The 13,830-nt window shown below is 34.0% G+C and overlaps 2 protein-coding genes across 3 annotated transcripts; both read right to left on the bottom strand.

Annotated features, from left to right (window-relative positions):
- Positions 1 to 1,398: 1,398 nt before the first annotated feature.
- Positions 1,399 to 13,830, bottom strand: LOC112005285 (glutathione S-transferase L3). 2 transcript variants are annotated; one of them, XM_065780801.1, is made up of 10 exons: positions 13,584 to 13,830; positions 13,363 to 13,437; positions 12,752 to 12,812; positions 12,468 to 12,554; positions 12,273 to 12,371; positions 12,086 to 12,188; positions 11,921 to 12,000; positions 11,559 to 11,666; positions 11,214 to 11,294; positions 1,399 to 1,685 (listed from the first exon to the last, which is right to left on the bottom strand). In XM_065780801.1, the coding sequence occupies exons 1-10, from the start codon at positions 13,592 to 13,594 to the stop codon at positions 1,674 to 1,676; spliced, it is 717 nt and encodes a 238-aa protein (XP_065636873.1). In that variant the 5' UTR covers positions 13,595 to 13,830; the 3' UTR covers positions 1,399 to 1,673. The 2 variants fall into 2 exon arrangements, with proteins under 2 accessions (XP_065636873.1, XP_023893297.1); XM_024037529.2 differs by lacking the exon at positions 1,399 to 1,685 and adding an exon at positions 10,838 to 11,098 and having other exon boundaries at positions 13,584 to 13,829.
- LOC112005286 (glutathione S-transferase L1) lies at positions 1,874 to 4,173 on the bottom strand. Its single transcript, XM_024037531.2, has 8 exons — positions 3,923 to 4,173; positions 3,698 to 3,772; positions 3,110 to 3,170; positions 2,792 to 2,909; positions 2,627 to 2,724; positions 2,440 to 2,542; positions 2,275 to 2,354; positions 1,874 to 2,023 (listed from the first exon to the last, which is right to left on the bottom strand). The coding sequence occupies exons 1-8, from the start codon at positions 3,931 to 3,933 to the stop codon at positions 1,889 to 1,891; spliced, it is 681 nt and encodes a 226-aa protein (XP_023893299.2). The 5' UTR covers positions 3,934 to 4,173; the 3' UTR covers positions 1,874 to 1,888.

The following is a 13,830-nucleotide window of genomic DNA, read 5'->3' as shown; positions in this document are numbered from 1 at the left end:
TAGCTTCTTTCAGAGAGAATAAGGCATCGGTCACTTTTTGCATATGTTCTTCTTGTATTCTCTTATATGACAGCCTTTAAAATAAGCCTTATATAGGTCTAGGGTTATGAGAAAAGAAACCCTACTCAAATACATAAGCCTGACCCAAAAATAGAAATCTGAATTTTCATAACCTCGACAGATAGCAGCTGTCAAGGAGGTGTCGAGAAGATGTCGAAGTTTAATGAATCTCAACAAATACAGCTATCGAGAAGGTGTCGAAGGGACAGAAGCTTTCTCAATCAATCGACCAGCTATCGAGAAGTTATCGAGATTGCGATAAGAATCAGCTGAAGATCTCGACAGATAGCCAGGTGTCGAAGAGGTGTCGAGAAACTATCGAGCTTTAAAATTCAGCACTTTCTTACTTCATTCTTGGACAAACTTGCATGGCTTTAACACTTGAACTTGAAACAAGGTTTCTTGAAGTATTAAACACATCCTAGATCTACCCAAATACAAGTAAAGTATATTTTGTCAAAGGATTAGCTAACTACATAAAATATTGACATATGTTCCTAACAAGTGAACCACATATGTCTTAACAGATACAGTGTGTTAGGAGAAATTTCGAGCAAGACAATCAAATTTGAAAATTAGTTACACAAAACAATTCACCTAAAATTCACCAGAAACTTGGTTCAGCGAGTTTGCCTAGGAATTTCAATTTTGATTTTCCCAATTATTTTTTTAGCCAACCAACCCTGCTTATTTGTGACTTGTATAAGAGTGAAAAATAATCTCTAAATTGGCTTGCAATTGAGAGGAGATTCCATCCAAACACCTTGATAATTCATGAGTGCATTTGATTGTTGCTAGAAACCATAGAGGCAAATCATCAAATCTTCAAGTAGCCTTGAAAAATCTAAGAGATTGGGATTTGATGTTGGCAATTGACTTGCATAACCTAGATGTCAAGAGCGGAGAGCTCGAATACAAATATCTTACTCATTCAGGAGATCTTGTAAGTAGTATTTTGTCACAACTATTTTCATAGTGGATTGGATTTTAGAACATAGTCTATAAGAGCTTTTTCTTTTCGTCAATATATTGCTTGTTAGTGTGCATTTTTTGTGGGTGATTGTGGGTTTATGGTTGTGTTCATATTATCCATGAAATCAGTTAATCAACTACTCAAACCATAGTTAAAGAATTTGATAAAATTAGTAATAAGTTGTGCTAGGGATCTGCATAAGCCTTCTTCAAGGTGTAAGCACACACACAAATGCATATATTTAAACAAGAGGGTTTTGATTCTCACACATTAATTTACTATTTCACTTCTTCTTCTTTTTCACATACACTTTATGTGTTAAAATGTAGACATAAGGGAATCAATTATGGATATAGTAGATGTAATTAAATGAATATGTTTCCTAAACATAAACAATATTTTTTTTAAGGACTGTTCTGAACCGAATGACTTATATTTATTTAAGCAATCCATACATGCTGATCAGACGCTGTCTATATCTTCAACTAGTACATACTACATATACACGTAAGATATGATATACTAAGAAACATTACAATAAGGCAGAAAGGCACTTATTTCTACAACAAAAGAAAAATAAAAAATAAAAGACAGCCACTTCTTTCACTAATTAACGTCCAATGGAACTGTGCTGGTATGTTCAGTGCTTAGCCTGAGGAAGAAAATTAGATTAAAGAGTGGTTAGCAAAAAACACACTTGCAGAAAGTAAGAGTAAAAATATAAAAATATATAGCATTTGCATGTATGCTCTACCGTAAAGATTAATGACTAAAATGAATTAGCTAGTAGCTAAATCGGGGAGATAATAAATTTATAAGTTGCAAATCTTAGACTACTAGAACTCGCAATTGCCACTAAACATCATATGTATTGTAATTTACCTCGATCCACTTAGTAAGTTTAGGCCTTCCTGCAGTGATGTCATAATTCCACACTCCTGAAAGGAAGGCTTGGAATTTTTCAACAAACGGGATGTAAGCTATGTCCACCTGAAGATCACATAGTTTCACTCATAAATCAAAGGAGGAATTGTAGAAAATATCGTTTAATAATCATATAACTGGTTTCCACTTCCCATATTTATATATAACTATATATAATCATTGTCTAGGGCATAGGTAAAATAAAATTTGAATTTTTAATATGTTTAAAGAGAATGTACCAAGGTCAATATATACACAAAAGGCACAGAACGCAGCACCAACGAGAGATCAAAATCACAGTTGAGAATTCAACTTACCAAACTGAGCTCATGGCCAAGGAAGAAAGGCCCATCATTAAATTTATGAAGAGCATTCTCTAGGTGGTCAAAAGCAGGGCCTGATGCAAGTTTAAGGTTTTAGTGAGCCTGGCTTCTATACAAAATGGTGTAAAGACTCAAGAGGCAGCAAGTTTTAAGTCTTACCAGCTTCTTTGACAGTGTCTCCTTTGAATGATGTGAACACTATCTTGTTGAAGGTATCACTGTAGGTTATCAGTTCTTCAGCAAACTCTTTTTTAGCAGGATCCTACAGTCATGTCATAACTTTAGTCAAATTCCAAGAGAGGTAGAGAGCTTTTATGAAGGGCAGAATGAATTTTGCAAATCTTACATTGGGGTGAAGAGAAGGCCCTTCAAAGTTGCTGTCTACATATTTAATCAAATCAAGGCTCTCCCCAGTGATTTTGCCATTGTGTTCCAATGCGGGTACTTGTTAATTTCAAGATATTGTTGGTCAATCAAGAAAATGAAACAGCTCAATCAATTATATATGCACTAGATAGGCATATTTTGTTTAAAAATATCACCTTGTTTTCGTGGTAGACTTTCTCTTTGTAGCAAGCAGGCCTGTTTTGAAGGTCAATTGGAACTAATTTAATCTTGTCATGTAATCCCTGCAGCTCAAATATTCATCAACTTAAATAGTAAGTAAAAAAAAAATCTCGAGAAAGGAAAAGGACAGATGATCCCAGAAGGGCTAAAGGGTCTGTCTTTTAATTGAAATTAGAAGCTAGAAAATCAGTATTGAACAACTTAAGTTGAAGTCTATAAACAAATTAATTAAGAAATGAGAACAAAGAGTGATGAAGATAACCTTATAGTTCCTGAGGATCCACACACGCTGTGCAAACGGGCATGTATAAGAGACGTACTGCCTTCAAAAAATGGTCCAAGTTCATTTTGGCATACAGGGTAAAGGTATAAAAATAAAATCCTAAACAAAGGACATAATAAATCTAAAGAAAGTGATATCGGACAAAAACGAACTCACCAAAGAAAGTGAATATCCGACAAATAAAATATTTTAAAAAAAATGCATTGGTGTGTACTGTATATGCCACGTCAGCTAAAATCATGATTTCAATTGTTAAACGGTGAAATCAGGATTCCACTTTTTCATAATTATGACTGAAATAATGTTTGAAAACAAGATTTTCTAAAGTTGTGTAGAGATTTGTGCAAAGATGTCTAGGAAAATTTTTAAATACTTTCAAAAGATGAATAAATAGTACTTCTTTCTTTTATATTTATAGTGGACCATACCATAAATTTAATGAATAAATTTACTATCAATATAAGAAAAAGAGTATCATCTTTCGTACTTTAAAAATACTTAAAAATTTCTCGTACAAATGTTGACAATAACAAAAAAAGGAGAGAAGGTTAAGGGAGAGGAGTGAACCTTGTGGTTTCATCAAAGAGAGGAGGTTGTTCAGAAGTGGCATCCAAAGGTGTGGGAAGATGCTCGTTCACAATCCTGCACAACCCACATGCATAACAACATAAGTAAAAACAATCTTACTCTTTACCACAAAATTCAGAGAATCCCAAATGAACAACAACAACAACAACAAAACAGTAGGGAAAATGGAAAATTCTTGGTCATTTCAAATTCCAACACACTTACGCAGCAGCCATTGATGATGTATTTTATTGTTGTTGTTGTTGTTCGGAGAGTTCTGAGGTTTCAGTTTATAGTCTTTCTAATCTGATGCTGAATGTGCTTTATGGTTCACCGATCTACCATATTTAATTTATAGGAGTTTTCTCACCGTGATTCTATGAAGTCGCGAGCAGTGACGAACTCCAAATGTGACTGCCACGTGGGAACGAAGACAGAGTTAATCATATAGATGCTGGAATTGTGGGCAGGTTCATGATAAGGTTCAAATTTGACTCTTCTCTTTGGTCTTTACCCATTTGATTTGATTACTTTTTAAGACTTTTTTTATGTATGCTGTTTATAAGACTAAAACTATATTTTGTACTAATCTCATCATCACACACTCCACACGTGCAATGGGGCTCTTTTTTTAATTTGAATTTATCTATACTACTATTTAAAAGATTTTTTTGTTTAGACCAAATATTTTGTTGGTTCAAATATACTTTCAACCAGGAACGAACCCAGGTGGGGGGACTTGGGCCCAAAAAAAAAAATTAGTAGTTTAATTTTCAGTAAAAAAAATAAAAAATTTAGACTTGGGCCCCCCTTACTTTGTATCTTGGGCCCCCTCCAAAATCATCAATCATTAACCCAGCCCTTGTAATCTTTTTTAAAAAAAAAATGTAAAAAAACAATAGACTGTGCATGGCACCCAAAGCGCGTAAATCCACTCTAACTCAGAACCCTCTTGGTTCTGGGTGTTCTTCTTCTTCTTCTAATCCAATCCCCCCTCTTCACGTTCGGTTCTGTGATGGGAATGTCCAAAAGGACTTCCTAGAAAACTTTCAGAAATGTGGCGTTCATCCGAAGCGCCATATTATTCTGTCGGACTTTTTCGACACTCCTCTCCCACTGTCATTTGGACTCGGGGCTGGGAATCTCTACTTGAGGTGTCCCATCATGTTTATACAGGAGTTCTACTCCAATATACATGATATCGATACCTCTGTACCTCGATTTGCCATTACATTTCGAGGTACACATATCGTAGTTATCCCAGATCTTATATCCGAGGTACTACATGTTCCACGGGTAATGCATCTTGACTACCCCAACTGTGAGCGTCTTAGGATTGTGTCCAAAGATGAGCTTCTGTCTCACTTTTGTGAGACTTCCATATAGGGTGGAAAGCAAAACACCCTATGCTCGGGCTTTGCAAAAGGTTTGAGGTCCCTTAATATGGTGATGACATTTACTCTTACTCATTTGTATCACTATAACTCTATCACAGAGCCTCGTGCTCACTTTCTTTTGTCTCTTCTTGAGGACCTCTTTATAGACTTTCCCTCTCACTTCATCACATCTGTCATCGATGTGTATCAAGATATAGCGACCTGTGATAAGCTCATATTTCCTTCAACCATCACGCGGATCCTTTGCCACTTCTCCATCCCCATTCCTAATTCTCCTTATTTCACCACTACGGGTGCCATCAACGCCGGTTCTATTCAGTGGAGCGAGGCCCAACTTTGACTGAAGAGGCCGTGGACGAAAAGGATCTATCATGTAGATCCTGCAGCTCCTTCTTCTTCGGCTCCTTCCACCTATGCTCCTTCTTCTTCAGCATGGCGTAGCTTCAGCTCATGGATGCTCACCTTGACTCTCTCACTGATGAGATGTGTCAGGTGAACACCCATGTAGGTCGTATTGCCCACTGACAAGCTTGCCTTGGCGATTTCGCTCCCTCTCCATCTCTTTCTCCAAAGGCTTTGGCTGATGAGACTGATGATGCTGGTGATGATAAGGATGATGATGCTAGCTCTTCCAGTGATGACGTGATGACGACCTCTCAGTGACTTACCATTTGTCATTCGTGACAAAAAGGGGAAGTAGTTTTGGGTTTGAGAGTAATCTTGCACTTAAAGGGAGAGTTAGTATAGGACATTTTTGTTAGGGGGAGTGTTTATAGATCTTAAGGGATGTAGTGAGGTTTACATGTACTTTTCATTTCTTTCTTTATACATTAGCCTCTTGTACACTAGTCTTGTGACCATTTATTTATTAACATACATTGTACTTATATTTTCTCATATATATGATGATGATGTATGTTTCTTCACCTATCTCTCCATGTGTTGTTTCTTTTCTATCTTTATACACATGTTTCTTTATGTATGCAATCATTTACTTCAGTTTCACACATGATGCCTTGATAAATTTTGTTTAAGTGTTTCAGAATGACAAGTTGTGAAAGTCTACCATGCCATGAACTCTCTTCTTGCAAAGTTTTTCAAGAGTTTGTGTTAGGGTTAGATTTGTTTTGTGATTCAACAAGTAATTATAAGTTCAATGATTTAAGACTTCTCTCATGATTCATTTGTTTGTTGTAGTTTTGTCACGGATTGTCAAAGGGGGAGATTGTTATAGACATATTTATGTAATTGGCTAATCCTTTGACAAAACTTATTTTACTTGTAATTGGGTAGATTTAGGATGAGTTTAGTATTTCAAGAAACAAGTGTTTACGTTTAGTATTGAAGCCATGCAAATCTGTCCAAGAAATAAGTGAAGACTATGCTGCTCATTAAAGTTCGACAGAAGTCTAGACAAAATCCTTTCTATCGCGAATTACTGCTGAAGCTCGACATAAGTTGTATCTGTCAAGAATTACGAAATCAGGTTTTTCAGATCTGATTACACACATATCCTTGAGTATTTGTGTAGGGTTTCTTTTCTCACAATCTTAGACATATATAAGGGTTTTTTTTAAGAGCCATCACAAGGTGATGCAAAGTGTTGCAAAAGAATAATTCATGCATATTGTGGCCGGAGACAGAAATTGCTCTAATTCATCATATTCTCTGTAGAAGTTACTACGTATTTACGCCAAGGGTTTTGTGACCATGATCTTCATATTTGATGAATTGAAGAACTTTGCAACCAACAATCTTCCTTAAGTTGGTGTGTTAGTCACATATTGGGATCCTTGCATCATTGGTTAGTCATGTATTGGGAGTCATGCATTGAACAGAGATATTGCCGCTAAAATACAAGTCCAATTGGGTATTGAAGTAAGGGTTGAACTGTAGGTTGGTATTAGGTACTAGAATTTCTTTTACTTGTAACCGCTTTTTTTGATAATAGTGGTTTTCTCCATTCGTAAACAAATCACCTGTGTCAAATTTATTTTTCGCTGCATTTAATATTTTGGTGATTTATTTGTACTACCATGCTATTGCATGTTAAATTGACTAAGGGTGAGTTTGGTTCAGCTTTTTGTAAAAGTGTATAATGAAAAAGTGGAGTTTTCAAAAAGTGCATAATGAAAAAGTGCATTTTCAAAAAGCTGAGTGTTTGGTAAAAGCTGTTAAAAAGTGATTTTTGAAAAAGCTGAGTATTTGGCTAGCACTTATAAAAGTGACAGTTTAAGGGATAAATTACCAAAAAGGACAATGTATATATAAGGGAGTTTATTTCATACTTTTTTATTTTTATTTTTTTATGTGAGTTTATTTCATACTTAAATCAACTACTTCATATACTTAAATCAATTTTTCTCTTTCTAAAAAAATTAATTTTTTCTTATCAATATTAGCTAATAATAACCTACCACTTAAGATTTATTGTGAAAATATTGTAAAATTATTGTGATAATTGATACTGATTTTAATTTTAACGTACTATTAAAATTATTTTTTTCTCTTTCTAAAAAAATTATTTTTTTCTCACCAATATTAGCTAATAATAACCTGCCATTTAAGATTTATTGTAAAAATATTGTGATAAAAATTAATACAGATTTTAATTTTAACGTACTATTAAAATTATTTTTTTCTCTTTCTAAAAAAATTATTTTTTTCTCACTCATATTAGCTAATAATAACCTACCTTTTAAAATTTATTGTGAAAATATTATACATATACTGTGATAACATTTCCTCTTTCTTCTTCTTTTTTTCCTTTTTTTTTCCCTCTTTTTTTCTCCTCCGCCCACGTACCCTTCTCTTTTCTCTTTTTCTTTTTCTTTTTCCTTCTTTTCCCTTTCTCCCTACCACTCCCTAGCCTCCAGAACATTCCACTTTCACTTTTTTCTTCATCTCTTTTTCTTTTCTCCTTTTTCCCTTTCTCTTTTCCTCCAGAACGTTGTTCCACCGCTGAGCTCTTTTTTTTTTTTTTTTTTTTGACAATTCGAAAGCCGCTCTTTCACTTCCTCCAGAGAAGTTGATGATGATGATGAAGATGAAGATGATTGAAACATTGGGTTAGTATTTTTATTTGATTTTGATTTTGGGTTTGGGTTATGGGTTTTTAATTAATGGTTTAATTTTGAGTTGATTTTCTGTGGATTTTGGGTTTGATTTTGAGTTGGGTTTGAAATGGGTTTTGTTGATTATTTTTTTTTTTTTTTTTTTGACAATTCGAAAGCCGCTCTTTCACTTCCTCCAGAGAAGTTGATGATGATGATGAAGATGAAGATGATTGAAACATTGGGTTAGTATTTTTATTTGATTTTGATTTTGGGTTTGGGTTATGGGTTTTTAATTAATGGTTTAATTTTGAGTTGATTTTCTGTGGATTTTGGGTTTGATTTTGAGTTGGGTTTGAAATGGGTTTTGTTGATTGTGGTGGTAGACCAGGTTCACGGATGACTTACCACGGAGAGGGCAGAGAAGAGATGAGCGTGAGAGTGAGAGAGCTCAGTGCTTGATGGCAGAGCAGAGAAGAAGAGAGAAATAAAAGGGAAAGCGTGAGAACTGTGGTATACATCTGCAAGGGTAATTTGGTAAACAGCAAGAGCTAACGGATAAAAATGCGCGTTTCCTTTTGTTTATGGACCTCTGCTGCTGCATATTTGTTGCGTGTTCCCGGACCATTTTTTGCCTTGGCTCAAAACGCAACTTTTTGAAAAAAGTTGCGTTTTGAGCTGAGCCAAACGCAAATAACTTCTCAGCATTTTGCAAATGCACATATTTGGTAAAAGTGGGCTCAAAACGCCCAACCAAACGGCCACTAAATTAATTAACTTGAATAATTAATTAATTAATTTGCCAAAGGGGTCAATTCATTTTTGGCCTATCAAGTTTTATAGCCTTGAATAAATTAGTATACCATTTAGCTTTATAATATTGTATTTCAAATAAATAAATAAAACATTGTATTTCTTTTTAGATGGAAAAGAAAAAATTGAGGCAAACGAACTTACATGTGGGAAAAAATATGGTTCACACTTCACAGCTCTTTTAGCTTTAGGAATCTCTTACCAAATACGGTTCTCTTATTTATTTTATTTTTTTTATTGAAGTTATTAACTTATTATTTATGTATAAATTTTTAAATTTCTTTTTATTAATTATTGTACTTTTACTTGTTAGAATGAGATTTTATCTCAACACATTTTTTGAGATTATGAGAAGAATTGCTCTTTGGAGAGCATACTACGATGCAAGTTGTGAGACATATCTTACAAATGGAATTCTTATTCATGAGTCAACACACACATACACACAAATGGTATTAAAGCACCTTATATAAAGAAAACTCATCCTTTGAACACTCCAATAGTAGTTTAGTTAGTTGATGTAAGTGACCATTTTTGTCCTCAAGAAGATGATAATAAAAAAACTCCTAGTTCTAATTCTAAATTACCATATTTTAATAAAATCAGTCGTTTGATGTATCTTGTGAATTGCACACGATTTGACATTACCTTCTTGATCAACTTACTAGCAATGTATTATTAAGTATCAACGGTGGGATTTTCAAATATTAACTCAATAAAAATTATTAGGTGGTGTAATATACTTGAAGTTACATTCATTGAGTATGTGAGAATATTTGTAGTGTTGGAAAAATTCGGTATCAAAAAGTTTCTATAGAAATTACAAATTTCCATGTATTTTAATTTCATTTCAATTGTAATTTCATCAAATTGTTGAGGTTCGAGTTCAAGGTTCAAGTTCAAAAGAAAGACTTCAAGTGCTACAAAAGGAATCTTAATTAAGTGAGATACAATGTGTCAGGAGCAATTTTAAGCAAGACAGTCAGATTTGAAAATTAGTTACACAAAACAATTCATCTAAAATTCACCCGAAACTTGGTTGAGTTAGTTTGCCTAGGAATTTCAATTTTTATTTTCCCAATTATTTTTTTAGCGAACCAACCCTTATTTGTGACTTGTATAAAAGTGAAAAATAATCTCTAAATTAATTGACTTGCAATTGAGAGGAGATTCCATAGAGAAAAATTATTGTAATCTCCATATATACCTTCATCCTCTCCAAATTGACTTGCTATTGAGAGGCGATTCCATCCAAACACCTTGATAATTCGTGCATTTGATTGTTGATAGAAACCATCGAGGCAAACATCAAATCTTCAAGTAGCCAAACAACAAATCTTCAAGTAGCCTTGAAATATCTAAGAGATTGGAATTTGATGTTGGCAATTGACTTGCATAACCTAGATGTCAAGAGCAGGGAGCTCGAATACAAATATCTTACTCATTCGGTAGATTTTGTAAGTAGTATTGTATCACAACTATTTTCATAGTGGATTCAATTTTAGAACATGGTCTACTGGGGTTTTTCCTATTGCAGGTTTTCTTTTCGTCATTATATTGGTTGTTAGTGTGCATTTGTTGTGGGTGATTGCAGGTTTGTGGTTGTTCATGTTATCCATTAAATTGGTTAATTAACTACTTGAACCTTAGTTAAAGAATTTGATAAAATTAGTATTAAGTTGTGCTAGGGTTTTGCATAGCCTTTTTCAAGGTGTAAGCACACACAAATGCATATATTTAAATATGAGGGTTTTTATTCTCACACATTTATTATTTCATATGTCTTTTTTCACATACACTTTTATATATTAAAATGTAGACATTATCGTCTCAATTATCAATATATAAGTATAAAATAGTAAATGTAAACGAATACGTTTTCTAAACATAACAATATTTTATTAAGGACTGTTTTGAACCAAATGACTTATATTTATTTAAGCAATCCGTACATGTTGATCAGACGCTGTCTATATCTTCAACTAGTACGCACACACGTAAGACATTATATACTAAGAAACATTACAATAAGGCAGAAAGCCAATTATTTCTTCAACAAAAGAAAAAAAATAAAAGACAGCCACTTATTTCACTAATTAACGTCCAATCGAACTGTGCTGGTATGTTCAGTGCTTAGCCTGAGGAAGAAAATTAGATTAAAGAGTGGTTAGCAAAAAAAACACTTGCAGAAAGTAAGAGTAAAAAAGCTTCAACGAAATCAAATTCATAATTCCATGACTAAATGGTTAGTACCAAAAAGCGGGCACTGAATAATTCAACGATCACTTTGGGATCCGTCTTTGTTGGCTTATAAGCATCAATCTTGTTCACCTCCTGTACAAGGGTTAACAAGAACAATTACCATTCAAGAACCAAACTCTGATACATTAGGAACTCATGCCTTCTTCAGAGCCATGTTTAAAGTCAAGAGAATATAAAAATATATAGCATTTGTATGCATGCTCCACCGTAAAGATTAATGACTAAAATGAATTAGCTAGTAGCTAAATCGGGGAGATAATAAATTTACAATTGTTGCAAATCTTAGACTACTAGAACTCGCAATTGCCACTAAACATCATATGTGTTGTAATTTACCTCGATCCACTTAGTAAGTTTAGGCCTTCCTGCAGTGATGTCATAATTCCACACTCCTGAAAGGAAGGCTTGGAATTTTTCAACAAACGGGATGTAAGCTATGTCCACCTGAAGATCACAGAGTTTCACTCATAAATCAAAGGAGGAATTGTAGAAAACATCGTTTAACAATCATATAACTGGTTTCCACTTCCCATATTTATATATAACTATATATAATCATTGTAGCATAGGTAAAATAAAATTTGAGTCTTTAATATGTTTCAAGAGAATGTACCAAGGTCAATATATATAATATACACAAAAGGCACACAACACAGCACCAACGAAAGATCAAAATCCTAGTTGAGAATTCAACTTACCAAACTGAGCTCATGGCCAAGGAAGAAAGGCCCATCATTAAATTTATGAAGAGCATTCTCTAGGTGGTCAAAAGCAGGGCCTGATGCAAGTTTAAGGTTTTAGTGAGCCTGGCTTCTATACAAATGGTGTAAAGACTCAAGAGGCAGCAAGTTTTAAAGTCTTACCAGCTTCTTTGACAGTGTCTCCTTTGAATGATGTGAACACTATCTTGTTGAAGGTATCACTGTAGGTTATCAGTTCTTCAGCAAACTCCTTTTTAGCAGGATCCTACAGTCATGTCATAACTTTAGTCAAATTCCAAGAGAGGTAGAGAGCTTTTATGAAGGGCACAATGAATTATGCAAATCTTACATTGGGGTGAAGAGAAGGCCCTTCAAAGTTGCTGTCTACATATTTAATCAAATCAAGGCTCTCCCCAATGATTTTGCCATTGTGTTCCAATGCGGGTACCTGTTAATTTCAAGATATTGTTGGTCAATCAAGAAAATGAAACAGCTCAATCAATTATATATGCACTAGATAGGCATATTTTGTTTAAAAAATCACCTTGTTTTCATGGTAGACTTTCTCTTTGTACCAAGCAGGCCTGTTTTGAAGGTCAATTGGAACTAATTTAATCTTGTCATGTAATCCCTGCAACTCAAATATTCATCAACTTAAATAGTAAGTAAAAAAAAAAAAATCCCTAGAAAGGAAAAAGACAGATGATCCCAGAAGGGGTAAAGGGTCTGTCTCTTAATTGAAATTAGAAGCTAGAAAATCAGCATTGAACAACTTAAGTCAATAAACAAATTAATTAAGAAATGAGAACAAAGAGTGATGAAGATAACCTTATAGTTCCTGAGGATCCACACACGCTGTGCAAACGGGCACGTATAAGAGACGTACAACCTTCAAAAAATGGTCCAAGTTCATTTTGGCATACAAGGTAAAGGTATAAAAATAAAATCCTAAACAAAGGACTTAATAAAACTAAAGAAAGTGATATCGGACAAAAACAAACTCACTAAAGAAAGTGAATATCCGACAAATAAAATATTTAAAAAAAAAATGCTTTGGTGTGTACTGTGTGTGCCACGTTAGCTAAAATCATGATTTCAATTATTAAACGGTGAAATCAGGATTCCACTTTTTCATAATTATTACTGAAATAATGTTTGAAAACAACATTTTCTAAGGTTGTGTAAAGATTTGTGCAAAGATGTGTATAACAAATTGGAAAATTCTTAATTACTTTTGGAGCGTTTAATAGCACTCACTTTTCTTATATTTATAGTGAACCGTACAATTAATTTAATAGGTGAACACTCTGAATATGGTGAGAAAAAAAAAGCAACATTCTTCTTAATTTGAAATACCTAAGAATTTTTCGTACAAATGTTAACAACAACAACCAAAAAAAAAAACCAAAAAAAAAAAAGGAAGGGAGAGAAGAGTGAACCTTGTGGTTCCATCAAAGAGAGGAGGTTGTTCAGAAGTGGCATCCAAAGGTGTGGGAAGATGCTCGTTCACGATCCTGCACAACCCACATAACAACATAAGTAAAAACAATCTTACTCTTCACCGCAAAATTCAGAGAACCCCATATGAACAACAGCAACAACAACAAAACAGTAGAGAAAATGGAAAATTCTTGGTGATTTCAAATTCCAACACACTTACGCAGCTGCCATTGATGATGTATTTTTTTGTTGTTGTTGTTGTTCGGAGAGTTCTGAGGTTTCAGTTTATAGTCTTTCTAAGCTGATGCTGAATGTGCTTTATGGTTCACCGATCTACCATATTTATAGGAGTTTTCTCACCGTGATTCTGTGAAGTCGCGAGCAGTGACGAACTCCAAATGTGACAGCCAAGTGGGAACGAAGACAGAGTTAATCATATAGATGCTGGAATTGTGGGCAGGTTCATG

This window comes from Quercus suber, unplaced genomic scaffold (assembly GCF_002906115.3).
Source record: "Quercus suber isolate HL8 unplaced genomic scaffold, Cork oak 2.0 scaffold_14, whole genome shotgun sequence".
Lineage (NCBI taxonomy): Eukaryota > Viridiplantae > Streptophyta > Magnoliopsida > Fagales > Fagaceae > Quercus > Quercus suber.
This window is presented reverse-complemented; position numbering and strand designations above follow the sequence as displayed.